The 23,826-nt window shown below is 50.9% G+C and overlaps 2 protein-coding genes across 3 annotated transcripts; one reads left to right on the top strand and one right to left on the bottom strand.

Moving 5' to 3' along the window:
• Positions 1–1,782: 1,782 nt before the first annotated feature.
• Positions 1,783–5,584, top strand: C1QL4 (complement C1q like 4). The gene is made up of 2 exons (XM_023257016.2): positions 1,783–2,591; positions 4,719–5,584. The coding sequence occupies exons 1-2, from the start codon at positions 2,055–2,057 to the stop codon at positions 4,896–4,898; spliced, it is 717 nt and encodes a 238-aa protein (XP_023112784.1). The 5' UTR covers positions 1,783–2,054; the 3' UTR covers positions 4,899–5,584.
• Positions 5,585–6,641: 1,057 nt separating this feature from the next.
• Positions 6,642–13,110, bottom strand: TROAP (trophinin associated protein). 2 transcript variants are annotated; one of them, XM_003988664.4, is made up of 15 exons: positions 12,955–13,110; positions 12,548–12,702; positions 12,260–12,443; positions 11,588–11,745; positions 11,361–11,498; positions 11,089–11,171; positions 10,539–10,591; positions 9,940–10,052; positions 8,941–9,057; positions 8,750–8,833; positions 8,581–8,640; positions 8,191–8,325; positions 7,405–8,038; positions 6,949–7,142; positions 6,642–6,770 (listed from the first exon to the last, which is right to left on the bottom strand). In XM_003988664.4, the coding sequence occupies exons 2-15, from the start codon at positions 12,689–12,691 to the stop codon at positions 6,723–6,725; spliced, it is 2,145 nt and encodes a 714-aa protein (XP_003988713.2). In that variant the 5' UTR covers positions 12,692–12,702; positions 12,955–13,110; the 3' UTR covers positions 6,642–6,722. The 2 variants fall into 2 exon arrangements, with proteins under 2 accessions (XP_003988713.2, XP_044917687.1); XM_045061752.1 differs by having other exon boundaries at positions 6,642–6,737.
• Positions 13,111–23,826: the final 10,716 nt, after the last annotated feature.

Below are 23,826 nucleotides of genomic sequence, written 5' to 3'. Positions count from 1 at the left end.
TTGTGTTAATTGGCATCACCAACTTCAAATCCCTTCCTCAAACATTTGCTACGTGGGGACCAGCTTCTTTGGGTTTCCATCGAAACACAGACTTTTAGGAAGGGAAAAGAGGCAGAGATGCTGGGGCTGGACAAGGTCTGGGACCAGGGCAGGGGTGGTGCTGGGCTGGGCTGGGCAGGGCAGGACAAGTGAGCCGATAGCTGCTTTCTGACTCTTTCTCCCCAGCAGGTTCTCTACTCTTCAGTCCTAAGGAGAGATGGCTTTCGTGGGGTCCCACATGTAGAGACTAAGAGGAAGCCAAATACAGAAACCTCCCTTCAACCAGCCCTCATACACACACACACACAAAGACAACACACAATCCACAATCCCACTCACCCAGGAACACACCAGACCAGGGTCCCATGGCCCGACCGCACTTGCCAGCATACTGTCACAATGCACAGACCCAGAGCATACCACTCTGTTGGAAAAACCGCCCCGCCCCCGCATCTTCCCCACAGTTGATATGTCACATTGGAGTCCGAACACGGACCTGGGTGTCTCTCCGCAGCGCGCCATTTACATTTCTCTCTCGATCTGTCAACCTGTCTCAGCTCTTGTCTCTCTCTCTCTGTCTCTGTCTCTCCCCTCTCCCCCTCCTGGGCCTGTCAGTTAGTCTCTTTTCGAAGCTTTGTCTCTGTCTCTGCGTCTCTAGCTGGCTTTCTGTCTCTTTGATGTCTCTGTCGCTCCTTCTCTGCTTTCCTGTCGGTTTCCTGCTCGCTCCCCCAGACTGATCTGTTTTCTCTCTCTCTCCCTCACCCTCTGCTCTGCTCTGCGCTCCCCCCACCCCCACCCACCAACACTGGGGGTCGAGGGTGGAGGTGGCTGGAAATTTGCCTTTTCCAGTTCAGGCCAACATGTACTCATTGAACCCTTTACCAAATGTTATTGGGTCACGGGCACTGAGGGGCTTGGGGTGGCGAATTTCTTTTATTCACCCTTCTTGTATGTTTGTGGGCTTTTCCTTTCTTTTGGTGGAGGGCGCTTTTTAGCTCTGGAATCCACCTCTGTCTTTTTTTTCTGCGTGTATCTAGACCCCTTTTTTATCCCATATCTATTTCTGGCTTCCTCTGGAATCCAGGAATACCGAACTCTGGGTGCGGTGAAAGTAAGGATAGGGTGGGGGCAGCGAACCCCTGCAGAATCCGCTCAGAACCAGGCAGGCACCGAGAAGCTGGGGGGACGCGGGTGGGGGCCTTTGCCTGCCCCGCCCCCGCGCTTCCCACTCTGGGCGCCAGGGGTCGCTCCGCCCCGGGCCGCTTATAGAGGCTCCCGCCGCGCAGCGGCTCACACCACCCGCACTGCCGCCCCGGGAGGGAGGGGAGGAAGGTTAGGGACGCAGAGAGGGAGAGCTCTAGCTGGGGAGAAACGCGGGCCCAGGCTCTAGCGGGGTCTGGGGCCGTGGCTGGGGTAGAGAGGCGCGTCAGTGCTCTCCAAGAACCAGAGCGCAAACCTCCAAGGAGGTCGCGTCCGGTGGGCGCCACCCGCAGCGCAGAGCCCGGGACGTCCAGAGAGCGGAGAGTAGTCCCCTGCTCCGGCCGGGAGCGATCCGTCTGGGTAGCCGGGGACCTAGGCGCCGCCATCCTTGAGAAGGCAGCTGTCCGGAAAGCAGGCATCCTAGATCTGTAAGAAACCAGCCGTCCGAGAAGCCGCTGATTTCAGGCGCCCGGGGACGTTAGGCTGCACAGGAGGGTAATAGAGGACCGCGGGTTTTGAACCGTCGGGAGGCCCCTGGCCCAACTTACGGGGCGGGTGGGGGGGGAACCTCCGCCTTGACGGAAGGTTTGGGGAACGGCACCGCTGAGGCGGGAGCCCGCAGGGGCGGGGGGGCCGGGCGCAGCCGTCGGGGGGGTCCCGACCCAAGCCCGAGCCCGGCCACCGCCTCCGGGGCCCGCGGAGAGCCCCGGGCCTCCGCCGCCATTGCGCCAAAGAGTGAGGAGGATCTGCTGGCCCTGGCCGCGTCGCGGCTGAGCCGCCGCAAGCGGGTGGCGGGCGCGGCCGTCGGGGTAGCCATGGTGCTGCTGCTGCTGGTGGCCATTCCGCTGCTGGTGCACAGCTCCCGCGGGCCGGCGCACTATGAGATGCTGGGTCGCTGCCGCATGGTGTGCGACCCACACGGGCCTCGAGGCCCTGGACCCGACGGCGCGCCCTCCTCCGTGCCCCCCTTCCCTCCCGGCGCCAAGGGAGAGGTGGGCAGGCGCGGGAAGGCAGGTCTGCGAGGGCCACCGGGACCCCCAGGTCCCAGAGGGCCTCCAGGAGAGCCGGGCAGGCCAGGTCCACCAGGTCCTCCCGGCCCAGGCCCTGGCGGGGTGGCGCCCCCTGCCGGCTACGTGCCTCGCATTGCCTTCTACGCGGGTCTGCGGCGGCCACACGAAGGTTATGAGGTGCTGCGCTTCGACGACGTGGTGACCAACGTGGGAAACGCTTACGAGGCGGCCAGCGGCAAGTTCACCTGCCCCATGCCAGGTGTCTACTTCTTCGCTTACCATGTGCTCATGCGCGGCGGTGACGGCACCAGCATGTGGGCCGACCTGATGAAGAATGGACAGGTGAGATGCCCCCACCCCAGGCCCAGAGGCGACAGGGTAGCTTTCTAGATCTCCCTGCACTCATTACATTGGAGGGCTGCATTCGAACCCCTCTCCCAACAACATCATTGAGTCTAGAAACTCCAGGCTGCCAATAATTTATGAATCCTTTCATCTAGCCAAAGAGGAATTAGCCGCCAAAGAAAGGAAATGACCTGCCCAGGGTCTCAACGAGCATGAGGAATGGTGTCAGAATCAGAACTCGGGACACAAAGCTTAATGTCTCTACAGCTGCTATTTCACACTCCAACTATATAGGCAACCCTACACCAAACTTGTTTGGTGTCTCTCCCTGCCAGTTATCCTGTCTTTGGTCACCCTCTCTCCTGAGACAGGTCTTCTGGCTTTTGGGTTTCTCAGCCTCACCACGGTCGAGTTACCTGGAGTCTGGCTCCTTCAAATTAGAATGGAATCCGGATCTCTGGCCATGGGCTGTCAGCAGCTGTTCTCATGTGGGGGCATTTAGCTTGGATTTTTGAGTAGAACATAAAAAAGAACGCATTCGCCCAGGGCCTGGGACCAATTCTACAGCTGGCCTTACCCTAATACTAATACTGAGTCAGTAGGCAGAGGTGGAAATGATGTGGCAGCTCAGGGGCCAGCCAGGCGGCATGACAGAAGGGATTTGGAGGGGGAAAGAGGCAAAGGGCAGATCAAGCAGAAGCTTTGGCCCCAGGCCTGGTTCTGTAGGCCCCACATCTTCCCTGGCAACCTCTGGCCTCCAGGTTCTGCTACTCCCTGCCCCTGTGGTCAGAGTCGGAGTCACTGCCACCTTGGCTTGGGAGAATAGCTCCAAGGACTCAGCTGGAGGGCCGGGACACACATAGAGGGAACGAGAAGCCGCAGGGGCGGGGGTTGGGGAGGTGCCTGGGCCCCACAAATCGCAGGAGGTAAGACTGGGGCTGAGCGGTGACCTCCGAATGCCCCGCACCATGGGGTGGTGTTGACCGTGGTGCATCAGGCCTGCTGGTCTTGGTGTCCGAACCCAGGTCCTGCTACGGCTGCCGGCTGCCGCACCCTCCAGCCCCAGGACTAGTAGGCACTGCATTGGGGTCTCCTCCCAGCAGGGTCACCCCAGGAACCCAAGAAAAGAGAGTGTGTATGTGTGTCTGTATGGGAGTGAGGGCTGTATGTGTGTAAGGGAGTGAGAGCGTGTGTGCGTGATGTGAGGTTCTGTGGGTGCAGGGTGCCAAGGTGTGAAAATAGAGCAGCGTCTATGTGCATGTGGCACTGAGTAGGTGTGTGTGGTCTATGCAGGGTGTCAGTGAGCAGTTGGAGGGGGCAAGTGTCTATCTGGAGTGTGCCGGTTTCTGAGGGAGCGGGGGCCCGCGGCTCCCACTCTGTATTCTGCGGCGCGGGCGCTGCGGCCCTGGGGACGGTAAATAGTGATTAGAATAATGATGAATAATTAATGAGTTAATAACCAGCCCCCGCGGGACGGGAAGAGGGGGGCTGGGGAAGGGGCTGGGCGCCGGAGGCGACCAGCAGCGAGGCCAGAGGGAAGGAGGGGTTACCTGTTGGGGCAGAAGGTGACCCCCCATGTCATGGCACCGGTGGGGGCTAGAAGGGGAAAGGGCACCCAGAGGCGAGAATGCATCATTGCACCTTCCCATGGCCCGCACCCTTGCTTGCATACACAGACACACCTGTGCCCTATCACTGAGGGGAGGGAATCCAAGTTTAGGAGGTCAGAGCAGGTTCAGAATGTTAGAAATTATCCTACAGCCTAATTTTATTGTTTAAATAATAGCAAACCCTATATAGTGCTACTATTCTAACACATTTCACACGTAGTAACTCACTTAATCCTAATAACCTTACGAGGTAGGCTCTATTATTACCTCCCATCTTATAATGCACGTTGACGACCAGAGCAGGCGTGAAACTTGGCCGAGTCGCACAGCTGGTAAATGGCAGTGCCTGGGAAGCTCAGCGATCTCCTGCCTTCTCCTTGTCCTCCCCAGCCCCTGCAGCCTGCTACCCTCGCGCCGCCTTCACAGGCCCAGCTGCGCCTACTCCGCCCGACGCTTCTCTCCACCCTCAGCTCCGCACGGGGCGTCAGTGGGTTGTTCTGTTCTCCCCCGCTAGGTCCGGGCCAGCGCCATTGCTCAGGACGCGGACCAGAACTACGACTACGCCAGCAACAGCGTCATCCTGCACCTGGATGTGGGCGACGAAGTCTTCATCAAGCTGGACGGCGGGAAGGTGCACGGCGGTAACACCAACAAGTACAGCACCTTCTCTGGCTTCATCATCTACCCGGATTGAGCAGGGCCCCATCCCCCGCGCCCCCGCTCGCCCTTCGCCTCCGCTCCCCTCCTCACCCACCTTCAGCCGGTCCCACCCAAGGCGCCATCCTATCCTTCGAGAGCCTGGCGGTGGGGCAGACCCTCCCGCTCCCGGAGGCGGCCGTGCTGGGCGGACTCTTGGCGCTCCGGGGACGCTCCGAGGTCTAAGTGGTCTAAGTGGCCGGGGAGAGGAGGAAGCCGGGCTAAGGAGGAGCAGAGCGGCTCGGGAAGGGACCGCCGGCTTCGGAGTGCGCGCCTGTCAAAGCTGATCCGAGAGGGGCGGAGGTCGGGCCCTCTCTTCTGCTAGGAGCTGGGGAACAGCTTCACCACCCGGAGCTGCAAGCAGAAAGGAAGCCCCGGCATTTGGTGGCGGTGGTGTGTGTGCGGGGATGGAGAGCAGAAACAGGAGCCCATCTAGGTGGGAGGACAGGAAACGTTTGGAGGGGTCAGGCTCGTCCTCTGTCACAACTTTCTCTCCTTCCCTCATCCCCATTTTCAGGCTCCAGGCCCCGGCCTTGGCAGCCTTCCTGTGAACTGGAGGAAGGAGTGAATTCTTTCCTAGCATTTAAAACTCATTCTGTACAGTCCCCATTTCACCCCCATTCCACCTAGGCCCTGGGGCTACAGCTGCTGTTGCCTCTTCCAATAAAGCAAAGTTGGAGAATGTGTGTGCCTCTTAACTTGGTGCACAGCGTGGGGAAAAACAGCTGACCCTTTCCCTCACTCCTTTCAAGGACTCTCGCCCTACCACTCTCTGCCAGAGGTTAAGGCTTACTTATTCCTGGCAAGGTCTGTCTCTGGTGGAAAAGAGGAGGGCTTCTTCTGCTCGGATATGGGAAGGGAGGAGTATCAGCTTCAGGAGAGCTTGGAGACCTTGTACTGTAGGGAGACACCAGCCAGAATGACACTAACAAGGGAGGATTCCAGAGATATGGATCTGGTCCTTCTGCTTTCTGCCTGATGCAGGTGGACTTATAAGAAGAGGAGCGCTAGGGGTTGGGGAGTTGCTGATGGCTCCTAGGAGTGGCATTGATCTCAAGAAGCAAAAAGAACAGGTCCCCAAAGGCCCACATTTGCCCCCCGCTCTGGTCCCTACCACCACACACACACACACACACACACTCATAGAGCTTGCTGAGGGGTGGGGATGGGCAGGAGCGGTCTGCCTTTAGGATAGCTCTTAGGTGAGGGAGCCTGGGGGAGCCCAGGGCCTGCCTCTAAGCTGGAGGACACTGCCACCGTGTGGGCAATTGGAGAGCAACAGTCGTAGCTGGCCTAGGTCAGCCGGGAGGGAAACAGACATTTGGACACTTTAGAAACTTTATTGAGGCGCCTGGGTGGCTCAGTTGGTTGAGCGCCTGACCCGTGGTTTTGGCTCAGGTCATGATCTCTCGGGTTTGTGGAAGGCCCCCGAGTCAGGCTCTGAGCTGAAAGCCCTGGGTCGGCTTGGGATTTTCTCTCTCTCTCTCTCCGCCCCTTCCCTGCTCTCTCTCAAAATAAATGAACACTTAAAATAAAAAAAGGGGCACCTGGGTGGCTCAGTCGGTTGAGCGTCTGACTTCGGCTCAGGTCATGATCTCACGGCTCGTGAGTTCGAGCCCCGCGTTGGGCTCTGTGCTGACAGCTCAGAGCCTGGAGTCTGCTTCGGATTCTGTGTCCCTCTCTCGCTGTGCCCCTCCCTCACTCATGCTGTCTCTCTTTCTCTCAAGAATAAAACATTAAAAAAATAAAAAAAGAAACTTTATTGAAGGATAATAAATAAGGGCTAAAAGGAAGGCGCATGGCAGGACAGGATGTGGACGCATCATGATAGAGAGTCCTGTGGGGCAGCAGAACCAACTGGAATAAAACACTGGAGAGAGAGACCTTGTCACAGCCCAGCCATCCTTGAACTGTAGTCAACCCTTCCCCACTGACCACTGTAAAGAAGCAGAGGCTTCCCCGCCCCCCTGCCTTCCCTCTCCCCACACCACCCTACTTTCCACAGGCTTGCTGTGCAGGCACAGCTTGGCTGTGAATGGGAGGCTCACCAGGGCGTCCTGCCATTCAAGTAATGTGGCCACAGGGTTGGTGCAGACCCGGGTGGGGCCTGAGGGTGGGGCTCGGCTGGTGTAGAAGGCACATTCATCATCCAGGCGGGCCTCGTGGAAGCAGTGGATGGCAGTCAAACATGCTTTGAGGCGCTGCCTCAGAGCCAGGGTTCGAGGGGCCAGGTTGCTGGGGCCTGAGGGCCGAGGGCCACAGAGACTTGAGGGCAGGCTCTAAACTCCCGTCATATCCAGCGCTTCCCCACTCCCCCACCAAGGGCCAAGAGCAGCACACAGCTCGAGGCGCAACTCTTCCCTTCTTCCCGAAAGAGCACCAGGCTGGGGCAGGGTAGGTGGGGAAATGCAAGCAATGGGACCAGCTGGTGCAAGGTGGGGGCCCGCTCCCAGTAAGAGATGAGGACCTCCTTTGTTCACAAGCCCTTCCAGCCAACTCCTTACCTGCCTGGCCTGTTGGGGGCCTCAGTGACCGGAGTGAGTGAATAGGGGGGCTGGCACAGAGTGGGCGTTGGGAGGAGAAGATCAGGTTGGTGGTGGCTGGTGCCCACGGACTGCAGCAGGGCCGTGGGCTGGACTCTGGACTTCTAGGTTCCAGGAAGCAGGCCTCTGATGCCCCAGGCTCTATCCTAGGGGAGGGCTCTAGGAGTCCAGTCTGCCCGTGGGAGTCTGCCTGAAGGGGTCCAGGCTCTACTGGAGGGCAGGGCTCTGATACCTCAGGCTGTTCCTGGACAGGGGATTCTGGTATCCCAGGCTCCCTGCTCTGGCTGGACTCTGGGGGCCCTGGCTCTGTTGCAGGGCAGGGCTGAGCTATCTCCAGCTTTGTTCCTGGGCAGGCCTGTGGTTCCCCACACTCCTCTGGGAGGCAGGGCTTTGGTAGCCCAGGGTTCTGTAACCGTCCGGGAGGGTGTAAGTCCCCTGAATTCTTCTCTGGGGCATTGAGAGTTCTAGACATCTCAGCCAGCAGGGGCTGTAGTTCAACCATATCCAGAGAGGAGCCTCCATTCAGGGGGACACACTTGCCCCCTGTGAGCCCTTCTACCTCCTGTCGCAACAGCTGCTGCAGGATACTGATGCGCTGTGAGTGGGAGAAGAGTACCCAGGGTGATGTCAGTGTGTGGGTTCAAGTCTCCACCCACACTGTCCTGTTCCCATACTTCCCTCTCCTGCATCCCCTTCCCTGCTGCGTCACGGCCAGTCAGGCATCAAAGCTATTGCCCACAGACCCACCTGCATCTTCAGCTCCTGGAGCTTGGGGGTTGTGCCAGGGTGGGGTCCATGAGGAGCTGCCACGGCGGGTTTCCCAGGACCCTCATGCAAACTCACGCAGCTCTCCTGGTCAAATAACCGGATTGCAATCTGCTCCTGCCACAGGGGAGGAGAGGGGCTGTGTGAGGAAGCCAGGCTGGGGCAGGAAGACCAGGTTCCACAAAGGGGTCCACAAAGAAGGAATCAGGTTAGTTGAGAGGCCCTAAACAGAGATTAGGAGGGGCAGCAGAGGAGCAGGGAGAGTTGGAGAGTTGGTAGCTTTTCCAGAGAGCCCACGTGCCTGAAACTGCTGGGCTCAGGCCAACAGGACACAGAGCGGGATCTCAGCATGGAAAGCCTTCAGATACTTACCCAGGGCAGGGCAGGGTCTTCAGGGCAAGACTGAGGGGAGAGGCCACTCAAACACTGGGCCTGAGACAGAAGTGAGACATCATAGCTCTCTCTGTACCCATCCGTTCCCTTCCTCCCCTGCCCTGGCCTATGCCAGTTACCCGCCCCCACTCTCTCCGCTCTCCCTTACCTGCTGAACTCTGGGGGCCGACAGGATGGGTGTGAACTGGGTTTTGGGGCGAACGGCAAGACGCCGCAAAACTGAATACGAGGTCTGGGGAGAGAGGAGGATGGTTAAGCAGGAACAAAACCTAGACTGAGCAGGGATCCCAGCCAGGTTGTTCTGCCCTCGCCCAGCCCCCAGGAGTTGTGGATACAAACTGGAGCTGAGGTGCGAGGCGAGGGTACACGCTGAGCCTGTCCAAAGGGTGATGGATGGGCGATGGAAGGTGGCACCACACGGCCAGGGGAGGGTATCAGGTGGGAGGCACGGCCATCCTGTGGGGAGGAATGAGGTGGAAGAGGGATCACTCCCCCTTTGCATTCCTATGTCTTCTCATTACAGCAGCCAGTACTATTCTATTAAGACCTAATCAAATCCTGTCTCTCCCTTGTTCATCACCCCTCTCCATGGCTTTCCACTCAATCCAAGCAAAAGCCAAGGCCTCACACTGGTTTCTAAATCCTTACCCGATGGGATCTTGCCATCACCCTAACCTCACTTCCTGTCATCCTCCTTACTCTGCTTCTGCCTGGCTGGAGTCCTCTTAAACACACGAGGCACCTTCCCTCTTCAGGGCCTTTGCATCTGCGGTTCTTCTGGCCTGGAACATCCTTCTCCCAGATATGTGCATGGTTCACTCCCCCAGCTCCTTTCGGTCTCCACTAAAATTTCATCTTCTCAATGTGATTGCCCAGACCAATCTATTTGAAATTGCCATACCCTCCTCCCCTACATCCACAACCCCTTCAGTGCCCGCTTTTTTTTTTTTTTAACCTTATCACCACCGCCTGACATGTTACATATTTTACATATGGGTCTATTTTTTGTCTCCCCCTTCTAGAATATAAACTTATTGACTACTGTGTATCCAGAACCTAGAGTACTGTGGAGTGAATGAATGTCAGGTCTGTCTCATTCTCAGCACTGATCTGATGGTGTTACAAATATATACCGGACTGTGACCTCTCAGCCCCAGGCTCCTGACACCTGGTAAACAGAGGCTAGTCCCCCTCTGGAGAGGCCTTGGGCCCACGGGGCAAACACAGACTCAGCTAGCATCCCGAGGCCCACCCACAATCCTCAGGGCTGGCTGCTGCCAGAGAATTCCCCCAAACATCTCCCCCGCCTCTCCCCATCCCAGAAGGGACCCATCTCACCCTGGTGTGGGTTATCTCTCTTAATGGTACCCGCTGGGCCAGACCTAGGGGGCCCCCTCCTCCTTCATCAGAGTGAGTAACAACTTCATGTTCTCCTTCAGGGAGAGAGGGAGCTATGAGGAGACAGGAAATTTGCTGTAGTGTCTAGAACAGACACCAATGTCTGGCATAGGGTTTTGCAACCTCCAAAGAGAGTGTGCGGGTTTGGACAGCCCCCACTGTACCATCAGAGGTGGGGACGCATCCAGCACCCCCTTGGAGCCCAGCACTATCTCAGCAATCACTTATTAATCTGAACACCCTGAGTGGGCTAGGGGTGTGATGATGGCTCTTAGGGCTGAGGACAGAACAGTGGGTGGAAGGTAAATCTCATAGGACGTGGCAGAGAGAGGGCTGAAGTGGGGACCACCTCCTTTTACCCAAGGGCAACTGGGCAACCTCTAGCATATCAAGGTCCCTTCCTTTCTGGTTCCTTCTGATGTGTCCTTCCCCTCTCTCCACCACCCCCCGCCCTGACCTGCTGAACTTTCTCCTGTCTTGCTCCCGATTGCACACAGCCCATCTGCCCCTGTTTTCTCCCCATGGCCACACAAACTCACCAGGCTGAACTGAGGTCTCCAGGAGTAATCCTGAGGTCTGGCTCACTGAAGTCCTGATGACAATAAGGACAGCAGCTAGCAGTCACTGAGTACCAAGTATGAGCTGGGCACTTTGCTAAGTGCTTTACAAACATCATCTCATTTAATTCTTCGCACAACCACCTCTAATGATACAAACATTATCCATATTTGACCAATTAAAAAAAAACTGAAGCTTGGTGGTTAGGGCAAGCTTACACAAGTAGTAAATGCTGAATCAACCCCAAATTCCATTTATTGCCATCATCTATGCTGTAGCCACTAAGCAAAAGAGATAGCATTTCTCATTTCTGTTCCTTCTTCCCCCACCACCCAAAAAAACTCGTGTCATACTAAAGCCTGGCTATGGAGGCTGAACCCTATTCCAAGGGTTCACCCTAAGCAGTCACAAGTTTCCCTCTTCCCTTCTGGGTTGGTGGGAAGTCCTAAAGCTACTGGAAGACGCTAGCTCTGAGGGACCCCTGTATCAGACATTGGATCATTCTTTTCTAAATGATCCTTTCTTCCTCACCGGCTGCTGCCACCTGTCCCTCTTCTTAGCTCCTGGAAACTGGGGTGCACAGAGGGGTGAAAGGAACGTCCTGAAGGTGGAATCTGACCCATGGGAGAAAGAGAAAAAAACAGAGTCAGAGGTGGACCTCCAAACTTCAAGCCTCCACCAGCCCCATCAGCCTCCACAACCCTCTCCGGTTCATCATGAGGTATCTTCTCTCCTAAAGCTCAGCTTTGCCCCAGGAAAGAGCTCCCAGAAGCACTGAGTATCAGCCCCTCAAGGGCACTCACCAGAGCCTCTAGCCTCTGGGGACACAAGGTCCGGCCGCGGGGTCCTGGTCCCTCCAGCCTCGAGAAGCAGGAAGCCCTGGCAGGGTCCAGTCGGTGGGTGGGAGTTCTAGGGGCTAAATATGCAGAGGCCCGGGCACCCTGACACCACAAAAGAGGCTGTCAGCCCAGGCTCAGGAGTCCGTCCTCAGTCCACACCAGCCTGATTTTCTCATCTCCTGTCTTATTACCTGGCCTCTACGGATGGTGCCTCCCTGGCTCCCTCGAACCAGTACTCTCTGAGCCAGACTGGGCTGGCGCCCCAGGCGACAGCTCTTCACCCCCTCACCTGACAGGATGGTGGCCAGGGCTGCAGGGTCAGCCACAAACTCTACGGTCCCTGGAGCCTCTGCAAGAGAAGGAAAAGTGAAAAGGAACCAGAAGGAGGAAGGCTAAGGGGCCACGGACCCGAGTATAGTTACCTAGAGGTACAAGAGGGAGCTGAAGAGACTCATATTATTGAACTCAGTTCAGCAAAATTCATAGAACTTTACTTTATGTAAGATACTATTCTAGGCACTGGAGCTCAGAGACGAATGAGAAAGCCCAGCCTCCATCCTCCAGAAGTTACCATCAAACTACAGAGAGGTAACAGACTCAAGCCAAAGTATGGACATGTCATAAAAGAAGTACTACAAAGTACGAGAACACAGAGCAATTGGTTGTGACTGAGGAAGCTGGAAAAGGCTTTAGAAGAGATGACCTTTTGCTGAAAGAAGGAGAGGGCTTCTAAGAGTAGAGAGTTTTCCAGGAGCAGGTTCCAAGACTCTTACAGTAGGCAGATCAGGGTAGTGGAAAGTTCACAAAGGCCGTTCCCCCACCTCCACACAAGGAGACTGTGTTTTCAATCCTACAACAGGTACCTGTCTGGGGAGGGGGCCTAGGCCCCACATTTTGTCCCCCAGGGCTAGGCCTCAGTTCCTCCAAGGGGTTCCGGAGCTGAGTGCTCTCCAGTGATCTTTCTGATTTCTCCGTTTGATGTGTGACTTTTGGCGTGGGGCCGGCTGAGTCGACGGGGCGTTGAATACTAAGCTTCTGCACCAGTCTCTAAGGGAGAGGGGGACAAAAAGCTGGGGTTCAGCTTCGGGGTGCATTGCTGGTATGTGCTGCCTCCTCGTAGCTACTGTCTTCACCCACCAGGCCCTTCTTACCTTTGGATCTTGGTTCTCCTGGTCCAGGACGCGGGGTTTGACTGTAGGGAGAGGCTGGCGTCTCTGAGAACGTACGGGAATCTTGCTAGGGGTAGGAGATACACCCCTGAGGAGAGGTTCCTTTGTGGCTTGGAGGGTGGTCATGACGGCTACAACTGAGATGGGGAGGAAAGGATCTGGGATCAAAGGTCAGTCAGCCAGTTCGGCGCATCAGTTCTGACATTCCTGAAGCTCCCACCTCCTCCCAAACCCATGAGCCCTGAAGACCGACGCTTCCAAGGCCACTGTTCTGGGTGCCACCTCCAGACATCCCGAGCCTACTCTTTCACCCCAGGACCCGGAGCTGCCTCTCCTCCCTATGAGCCCCGCAGTCCCCATTCCGTCCAAGATGTCCATGCCGCACCTACCTCGGAACCACTCTGGCTCACTCACACTGCCTCCGCTTTTTCCTGACTCTGGCTTCTACGGCGCTCCTTCCCCAGTTTGTAAAATACGCCGAGCGCCTGATTGGCTCTTCTGCGCTCCCGCGGAGGCGCGTGACACCTGGCTGAGCAGTCCAATCCACAGGCTTCGGAGGCGGGGCCAGAAGAAGGACTAGCTGTCGAGCCGCTTTCTGGCCTGGAAAAAAGCTGACCCGACTCAGTCAGCCAATCCGAGAGCGGAGCGCAGGATGGGAGGCGGGATAAGAGAAAGGAGGAGGGCGTTCTGAGGCCGGGGAAGGCGTGGCACTCCAAGTGGGGGCCGCAACGGGCACTGCGAACTCTCGCGATATCTCGGGACTGCTGTGACAAGTACGGTTCTCGGGGCTTTGCGGGAGGGGCGGTTCGTCCGGAAAGAGGCTAACGGTGTAGGAGGCTGGCCCGACCCCCCAGAGGCCACTCTGACCGAGAGCAGCGTTAACCTTTGGGGACGCAGTTCCAGACACGCATAGGAAACATCTGCGCGTTGTATCTGGGATGGGAAAGTGCTTCCAAACCGACAGAGAAGGCTGGATGGAATAGAACGGAGCCTAACAACAATAAAAATAAAAATAAACCATCTTTTCCTCGCAGGAGCCTCACGACCCGGCGAGGTGTGGTCTCCATTTCACAGATAAGAAATAAGACTCAAACAGTGTCACTGGAACCCATTCAACACAACAGGCCTGGAGGACTGGGGAGAGGGGTGTCACCGGCCTGTTAATGGCAGGCAGGGGTGTGAAACAGAGAACCAAGAATACCCCGGTGAGAATGGAGTGGTGACCTCTAATGGAAGACGGGGAAATGGGCGATGGTTTCAAGTGTGCAGGACTCTTCTCCCTGACTACAGTGGTTTCTGTTACTCAAGCCAGGAACCAGGAGTTATTTTTGGACTCCTTTCCTTACTCTTACAATCTCTTGCTCACTCTTACTATTTTTCATATCTTTGCAATTCATTTTTCTTCTTCATCGCCACCACCCTAATCCACCCTAATCTCACCTAAAGGATTGCAAGAGTCTCATACCCTCCATTCTCTCTTGCTCTCCACTTTCATGCATTCACCATACAGCAGCTAGAGTCATCTTTCAAAATTGCAATTATGGTCACGGTATCACTGTGCCTTGACCGTTCTTCATTCACAGTCCCCATCTTGTACCACTCTCCCCCTTGTTCTCTGCTTTCCAACTTCCCAACTTCATTGCCTCTTTCAGTTCTTCAAACTGGTCATGTTCCTTCTAGTCTCCCTGTCTGCAATGCCTTTTTTGCTTCCACTTGGCCTATTTGTGCCTCCAAATTGATATTCACTGTTACTTCCGTATAGAGACCTTCCTTGAACCCCTCTATTCACAATCCACCCTCATTCTAAAAAGATTCCCTGGTTATGTGCTCTCAGAGAACAGCGTTTGTTTCCTCAGAGCATGCATCTTAGTTGGTAATTGATTTTTCATCAGTATGAACATACTCTATTGTGTTTATTAAACTTGGTCCCCTGCTAGACCACCATGAGGTTGGTGACCTTTTATTTTTGGCTTACCATCGTATTTTCAATGCCTTGCATTGTGCCTGGCTTGTAAAGTGCTCAATATTTGTTGAATGAGTCAACGGATGGATGAATAATTGATCAAATGAATGCATGGAGTGACAGGAAAGACCTCTAAGAAGTAATATTTGAATTTCCTCTTGAAAAAGAGAGAAGGCAGGACACCTGGCTGGCTCAGTGGGTAGACCATGCAACTCTTGATCTTGGGGTTGTGAGTTCGAACCCCATGTTGAGTGTGGAGATTACTTACAAATAAAATTTTAAAAAACTAAAAAATAAAAGAAGTCTATACTAGGCACTCGGAACAGTACCTGCAAAGGAAAAAATAAAACATGAAAGAATATGGTGTGTTCAGAGAATGGCGAGCTCTTAGGGGTAGATGGAATGTAGGAACAGAAAATAAAACTAGAAAGGTAGTCTGAGTTGAGGGAAAGAGAAGGTCACCTTATTCCACTGGCAGGCACTGTGAATGTGCCAGATTCTAACCACAAGATCCGCAGGGATGGCTGCTAACAACCATCGTGCACCTACCATGCGTAAAGCCCTTTTTCGGGTGTTTGGGAAACAGGGAGGAATAAGGCTGAGGTTTGGAAGATGGGGAGGCACCGGGATGGAGGCTGGCTGCATAGTGGCTTTACGTGATTTTAAGGGAGTCAGCACAGCGCAGGTGTCGCCCTCGGCTTCACAAACCTGGAAATGGGACAGATTGTCAGGCCACCCAGAGTAGATCTAGAGACTGACTCACACTAATCAAATTCATAAGAGAAACTGAGTGATTTATCAAGAGGGTATACCTTCCGATGACCAAAATATTATGCCTGCTCGTCAGGGCATCGCCTTCACAGACTCAAAGTACAAGGGAGACTGATTTTTGTATCAGAGAAGTCTTTAAAAGAGCCAATGTCCAGAATATCTGCCAAGCCTGTCAGAGCATCCAACCTGTTTTCTACGCAGCGGCCAGAGTGACCTGCTTCTGTTTGCCTTTGCTGGACATTGTGCACGGGAAGGTACAAGCCACCTCTCTGGTTTTGTTCTATCCCTCCCCACCCCTTATTCCCTATCTGCTTTCTTAGTCCTCTGCCCCATAAACACTAATTGATCTTGGGGTTGTGAGTTCGAACCCCATGTTGAGTGTGGAGATTACTTAAAAATAAAATTAAAAAAAACTAAATGTTGTTTTAACTCTAATGTGCTTGGTAGAATTTTTTTTTTTTCAATTTTAGTAAATGTGCTGCCAAAGAGAGCCCTTAACAGAAGTTCTTAACTGTGAATGTGTGCTTATAAAACATGTACAGTTGGGGGCGCCTGGGTGGCCCAGTCGGTTGAGCGTCCGACTTCGGCTCAGGTCATGGTCTCGCAGTTCGTGAGTTCGAGCCCCGCTTCGGGCTCTGTGCTAACAAACAGCTCAGAGCCTGGAGCCTGCTCCGGATTCTGTGTGTCTCTCTCTCCCCCTCCCCTGCTCATGCTCTGCCTCTCTCTGTCTCTTAAGGATGAATAAATGTTAAAAAAAGAAACATGTACAGTTGTATATTAGTTTCCTGTTGCTGCTGTAACAAATTGCTGCAAATTTAGTGGCTTAAAACAATACCCATTTGTTCTCTTACGGGTCTGGAGGTCAGAAGTCTAAAATCAAGGTGTTGGCACAGCTCCATTCCTTCTGGAGACTTCAGGGGAGAGTCTATTTCTTGCCTTTTCCAGCTTCTAGGGGCTGCCAGCATTCCTTAGCTTGTGGCCTCCTCTTCCAGGACTCTATCCTCTGCTTCTGTCGTCACATCTACTACTCAGTGTGATCTGCTTCTCTCTTATGAGGACCCTTGTGATAACATTGGGCGACCCATATAATCCAGGATAACATCCCTGTCTCAAGGTCCTTAACCACATCTGCAAAATCCTTTTTGCCATATAAGGTAACACTCACAGATTCGGGGGATTGAGACGTGGAGATCTTTGGGAGTGCGTCATTATTCAACCTACTACAGTTCGTTTAGTGTCTGTGTTTTTAATTTGTATAAGTGGCATTACCATATGGTTTTGTTTTTACTTTTTTTTTTTCAGCCAGCTCTGTTTCTAGGATCCATCCTTATTGCTGTATTTAATACAGTCCTTTGCTTATAATAGTTGCATGGAATTCCATGGTAGGCGTCCCTCATACGTTGCTTATCTATTCCCCACATCTATGAACAATGCTAAAGAATTATCCTCTTAAGTGGTCCCCCATGAACCTGTTCAAGGATTTCTCTGGGACAAATATCCCAGAGTGGAATTTCTGGGTCAGAAGGCTTATGCAAGTTTAACTCCGCTAAATACCACCAGATTATTTTCCCAAAGGTTTGTAACTGTTTACACTCTTAATATTACTTGAAGTTTTACCATCTCTCTCCTTTCCAACCCTTGATGTTATACAGCTTTCTAATATTTGCAATTCTAATGGGTATTAGGTGGACTTTTGGTTATTTTCTTTTTCTTTCTTTCTTTCTTTCTTTCTTTCTTTCTTTCTTTCTTTCTTTCTTTCTTCCTTTCTTTCTTTCGAATGTTTATGTATTTTTGAGAGAGAGAGAGAGAAAGCACATGCGAGCAGGGGAGGGGCAGAGAGAGGATCCAAAGTGGACTCTGTGTTGACAACAGAGAGCCCAATGTGGGGCTCAAACCCACAAACCGTGAGAACACGACCTGAGATGAAGTCAGACGCTTAACTGACTGAGCCACCCAGACGCCCCTGGTTATTCGCAATTGCATTTTTCTAATTACCAGTGAGTTTGAGTGTTGCTTCATATTCTTGTTAGCCAACAGTGCTTCTCTCTCTCCCTGAAATGCCTGTACGTGTCTCTTGTGCATTTTTTTTTGTCATCTTTCCTGTCTTGAGTCTTGCTGATTTCTAAGATTTTACTGTATATTCTGCATAGTAATCCTATGTCCACTTTACACATTGCAAATATTTCCTTTAGGCCTCCAGAGAAATAAAATTGATTTTCTTTCTTTCTTTCTTTTGTAAGTCATCTGTATGGCCAATGGGGGGCTCACACTGATGACCCCAAAATCAAGAGTCACATGCTCTACGCACTGAGCCAGCCAGGTGCCCCTATAATTGCTTTTCTTTTTAATTTAATTTAATTTTTTTTAATTTTTTTTTCAACGTTTATTTATTTTTGGGACAGAGAGAGACAGAGCATGAACGGGGGAGGGACAGAGAGAGAGGGAGACACAGAATCGGAAACAGGCTCCAGGCTCTGAGCCATCAGCCCAGAGCCCGACGCGGGGCTCGAACTCCCGGACCGCGAGATCGTGACCTGGCTGAAGTCAGACGCTTAACCGACTGCGCCACCCAGGTGCCCCTTAATTTTATTTTTTAATGTTCATTTATTTTTGAGAGACTTAGAGCACAAGTGGGGGAGGAGCAGAGAGAGAGAGAGGGAGACACAGAACCTCAAGCAGGCCCCAGGCTCTGAGCTGTCAGCACAGAGCCCCAGGCAGGGCTCAAACCCGTGAACCCCAACATCATGACCTGAGCCCAAGTCGGACACTTAACCAACCGAGCCACCCAGGTGCCCCTATACTTGATTTTCTATCTGGCAGTTTTAATTAGCTCTTTCCTTGGTTTTCCTGGTTTTTTCTACTGATTCTCTTGGGTTTTCTATAGAGATAATTACGTCTTCTGCAAATAAACAACAGTTACGGGATAGGGGTCATGATCTCATGGTCTGTGAGTTCGAGCCCTGCATAGGGCTCTGTGCTGACAACTCAGAGCCTGAAGCCTGCTTCAGATTCTGTGTCTCCCTCTCTCTGATCGCGCTCTGTCTCTCTCTCAAAAATAAACAAACATTAAAAAATTTAAAAAAATAAAATAAAATAAAACAGTTACAGGGGTGTTTGGGTGGCTCAGCTGGGGTGTTTGGGTGGCTCAGCTGGTTAAGTGTCTGACTTCGGCTCAGGTCATGATCTCACCGTTCATGAGTTCAAGCCCAGTGTGGGGCTCTGTGCTGACAGTTTGTAACCTGGAGCCTGCTTCCAATTCTGTGTCTCTGTCTCTCTCTGCCCCTCCCCAGCTCACACACACTCTGTCTCAAAAATAAACGAACATTAAAAAAAAAAAAATTACATCCGTTCTCTTTCAGTCTTTACACCTTGCTGGTTTTTTTGTTATTCTTGTTTTGTTTGATTTCTTTTCTTACATTATTGTTACATCATTACAGAACTCCCAATATTATATTAACACAGTAGCAATGCCAGGGGAAACCTTGACCTGGGAAACCATCTAAAGTTTCTCCAAAGAGTAACCTTTTTTTCACCTTTTTTTTTTTCTGGTGAAACAATCTCAAACTCAGAGAAAATTTGCATAGGTAGCACCCAAAACTTTTTTTTCAACCATTTGAGAGTAAGTTGCCAATATGTTGCCCCACATCTCCCCCCAATGCTTTGATGTACATTTCCTGCTAATAAGGACATTCTCCTCCATAACCACAACACAACCATCAAAATCAGGAAAAGAATGCTGATACTTTCCTGCCATCTAACCTTCAGACCCCATTCGAGTTCCACCGCTTTTCTAAATGATATCTTTTATAGCAAAAGGATCCAGCCCAGAATCATGTGTTGTATTTAGTTGTCATGTTTCTTTAGTCTCCTTCAGTCTGGAACAATCCTTCATTCTTGAATTTCATGACGTTGACGCTTTTGAGCATTACAGGTCTGTTCTTTGCAGAATGTCCCTCAATCTGGGTTTGTCTGATGTTTCCTCGTGATTAGACCCAGGGTATGCATCCCCGGCAGGACTGTTGGGGAAATGATCCATCTCCATTTGCCCTGTTACTCTGATTATTTCATTAAATTAATGCCAGGTTTCTCTGCTGTAAATATCACTCTTTCCCCTTGTAATTTTTATTTTGTGTGTGTGGGGGGGGAAGTACGTTGAGATTATGTAAATATTCCATTCCTCATCAAACTTTCACTTTACTGAATTACATCAATATGGACTCATACTTTTCTATTATATTCAGTGGATTATTACCCAATTAACAAAATGGTTCATTCTTGTACTCAGGTTGACTCTGGTTTGGTCAGCTGAGGTCCTTTCAAGTTGTCTTCTGTATCCTTTCACCTTGACTGCATCCTTTTAGCATTTGTTTTTTTTTTGTTTGTTTGTTTGTTTTTTTTTTTTTTTTAAGCATTTCTTTTCTTCCTAGCATAGCAACAAGTTTCAGGGTCAAACTCTGTTTTCCTGACATCAGCTCTGGAATCAGCCATTTCTCCAAGGATCTCTGGTCCCTTTTATTGGAGTATGTTATTTAGAAGCCAAGAGCTGACCCAAGTGAGTTGAACGCTTATGTCCACATGACAACCTGCACATGGGTGCTTATAGTAGCTTTATTCATAACTGCCCAAACTTGGAAACAAGCAAGATATCTTTTGATAGCCGAGTGGATAAATAAACTGGCATGGCCATACAATAGAATATTATTTAGTGATAAAAAGAAATGAGCTATTAAGCCACAAAAAGGAATCTGAAATATCTATTGCTAAGTGAAAGAAGCCCATCTCAAAAGGCTATATATATACTATATGATTCCAACTCTATGACATTCTGATAAAGGCAAGAGCTTGCAGGAAGGAAAGTCGCCAGGAGCTGGGGGAGTGGGAGGGACAAACAGGCGGAGCACAGAGAAGTTTTAGGGAACTGAAGCTGTCCGTATGATAAGTAATAGTGAATACATGACATTGTGCATTTCAAAACACCCATAGAACCGTCCAATGGTGATCCCTAATGTAAACTATGGACATTAGTTAAAGAATAATGTGTCAACATTAGTTCATCAGTTGTAATAAATGTACCACACCAGTACACGACGTTAACAATAAGGGAAATACTAGGGCCCCTGGGTGGCTCAGTTTGTTAGGCATCTGACTTTGGCTCAGATCATGATCTCTTGGTTCATGAGTTTGAGCCCTGCATCAGGCTGTCTGCTCTCAGCATACAGCCTGCTTTGGATCTTCTGTCTCCCTCTCTCTCTCCCCTTCCCAGCTTGTTCTTTCTCTCTGTCTCTCAAAATAAATAAATAAACTTAGAAAAAAAGTAGGGGAAATACTCTTCCTCTTAGTGTGGCAGAGGGAAAGTATTTGGAAACCTCTGTATTCTCTTCAATTTTTTCTATAAATCTAAAAATGCTCTAAAAAAAAAAAAGTAAAGCCTATTAAAACAACGAAAACAGAGGGGCGCCTGGGTGGCTCAGTCGGTTAAGTGTCCGACTTCAACTCAGGTCACAATCTCGCAGTCCGTGAGTTCGAGCCCCGCTTCCGGCTCTGGGCTGATGGTTCGGAGCCTGGAGCCTGCTTCCGATTCTGTGTCTCCCTCTCTCTCTGCCCCTCCCCCATTCATGCTCTGTCTCTCTCTGTCTCAAAAATAAATAAACGTTAAAAAAAAATTAAAAAAAAAAAAAAAAACAACAAAAACAGAAACCAAGAGCTAGCACTAGCTGCGTTCATGGCTATTAGGGTATTGGTGCCCCCAGTTGTTCTCAGTGAACAGAGCTAGGGAAAACAGTCTACACACACAAATATAATCTATACACACACGCACGAACCCACCACATTTACATCTATATTTCTACATCTAAACGTATTGAAAACCATGAATTCAAGACTAGCCTTTAAAAATCACATCATTTACCTGCTTTAAAATACTTCGAAGTTTTTCTTCTGTCCTTAGAAAACATCTTAGGAACTTCCCAAGTTAATGTGGACTCTCCTCTCTTTGCCAGACTCCGATTAATGAATCGAGATGGAGGGGCACCTGGGTGGCTCGGCCAGTTGAGCATCTGACTTCAGCTCAGGTCATGACCTCATAGTTCCTTCATGAGTTTCAGCCCTACATTGGGCTCACTGATATCAGCACAGAGCCTGCTTCAGATCCTCTGTCCCCCTCTCTATCTGCCCTTCCCCCACTCATTCTCTCTCTCTCTCTCTCTCTCTCTCTCTCTCTCTCTCTCTCTCTCTCTCTCTTTCTTTCTCTCTCTCTCTCTCTGTCCCTCTCTTTCAAAAAATAAACAAACAAAAATGAATTGAGATGGAAAATTTAGCAACAAAAAAGACAGAGATCAGCCAAAAGTTCATTTGTTTTAAAATTCGTATACCCAGGGGTGCCTGGGTGGCTCAGTTGGTTAAGCGTCCCACTTGGGCTCAGATCATGATCTCACGGTTTGTGGGTTTGAGCTCCGCATCGGACTCTGTGCTGGCAATTCAGAGCCTGGATCCTGCTTCAGATTCTGTGTGTCTCTCTCTCTCTGCCCTGCTCACACTCTGTCTCTCTCTGTCTCTCAAAAATAAATGAATGTAAAAAAAATAAAAAATAAAATTCATATACCTGTTAATAATCAGACATAACCTGGGGCGCCTGGGTGACTCAGTTGGTTAAGCCTCCAACTTTGGCTCGGGTCATGATCCCATGGCTCATGGGTTTGAGCCCCGCTTTGGGCTCTGTGCTGACAGCTCAGAGCCTGGAGCCTATTTCGGATTCTCTCTCCCTCCCTCTCTCTCTGCCCCTCCCCACTTCTGCTCAGGCACTCACTCTCTCTCTCTCTCAAAAATAAACAAACATTAAACATTTTTAAAAAAATAATCAGATATGGGGTGCCTTGGTGGCTCAGTTAAGTGTCTGACTTTGGCTCAGGTCATGATCTCAGAGTTTGTGGGTTTGGGCCTCGTGTCAGGCTCTGTGCTGACAGCTCAAAGTCTGGAGCCTGCTTCGGATTCTGTGTCTCCCTCTCTCTCTGCTCCTTTGCTGTTCACGCTCTGTCTCTCTCAAAAATAAATAAACATTAAAAAATTAAAAAAAAATCAGATATAATCTAGTGTGCTTTCTTTAACCTTCTGCTGGTGAGGTTTATTCTCTCATTTCAAATATTTGAGACTCGTTTGTCTTAAAAGAGGTGGCAAAGACAGGTTCATTTATGGTCAGGTTCTGTGGATGTGGCCTGATAACTCTTTCCTTAGAAGAAAGGTGTCAGTATTCCTTTATAGACTCTTTCCCAGTGTACAAATCATAAACTTCACTCTACAATCCAGCTAGACTTGGAGGGAAATAAGGAAATATGGAACAATTTTAGAAATCCAGCACCCCTAAATCAAGCACCCCTAAAATCAACCATTTTAAAGTGAGCAATTCAGTGGCATTTAGTATATTCGCAGTGTTGTGTAATTACCATCTCTGCGTGGTTCCAAAACATTTTCATCACCTCGAAAGGAAAAAAGGAAACCTCATACCCATTAAGCAGTTACTCTTCATTCTTCCCTCCCCACAATCCCTGGCAACCACCAATTTGCTTTTTGTCTCCCTATTCCAGATATCTCATACAAATGGAATCACATATGTGTTGCTTACCGTGTCCAGCTTCTTCCCTCATGTTCCCAAGTTTCATCCATATTGTAGCCTATATAAGCACTCCATTCCTGTTTATAGCTGTATACTAGTCCCCTGTGTGGATGGACCACATTGTGCTTATCCATTTATCCATTGATGGACATTTGAGTTTTCTCCCACCTTGTGGCTATTATGAACGGTGCTGCTATGAACGTGCATTTCCAGTTACTTGTTTGAGTACTTGTCTTTTGGGTATATATCTGGGACTGTACTGAAAACAATAAAATGGGACCTCTAGGGAAAAAAAAGAATTATCTTGAGTTCCGGCCCACTAAGAATTCTTTTAGTTCGTTCGTTCGTTCGTTCGTTTGTTTTAGAATGTGGCTAAGTATTCGTTAATTTGTTGGCATATGTTTTCTGCCATTTCTAAGGAGTTGCGCGTTCGAAGGTCAGTTCTATGTGTTGACCCGGCTAAACTACAGTCCCCAAACGCTAAGGTAGGTGTTGCTGTGAAGGTATTTTGTAGATGTGATTAAAATCCACCATCAGTGAACTTTAAGGGAGATTTATCCTGGATCAGCTGGGGAGCCTGATTGGATCAGCTGAAAGGCCTTCGGAGCACAGCTGGGGCTTCCTTGATGAACAAGAGGTCCCACCTGTGGGCAGCAGCGCTGTCTCGGCCTGACAGCTGCAGCCAGCCCTTCCTAATGGCAGCCAGCTCTGCCCGAGGGGGTTTGAAGACTGCTGTGGGAAGCCCCCCCAATCGTGGGACCCAGACCCTTGCAATAAATCACTTAATATCTATCTCCTGCTGGTTCTATTTCTCTGGTTGAACCCTGACTGATGTGGGTTTCGGTACCTGGAAATGGCTATTATAACAAACACCTAAAAATGTGGGAGTGGCTTTGGAATTAATTAATGGATAGAGTC

This window comes from Felis catus, chromosome B4 (genome assembly GCF_018350175.1).
Source record: "Felis catus isolate Fca126 chromosome B4, F.catus_Fca126_mat1.0, whole genome shotgun sequence".
Lineage (NCBI taxonomy): Eukaryota > Metazoa > Chordata > Mammalia > Carnivora > Felidae > Felis > Felis catus.
This window is presented reverse-complemented; position numbering and strand designations above follow the sequence as displayed.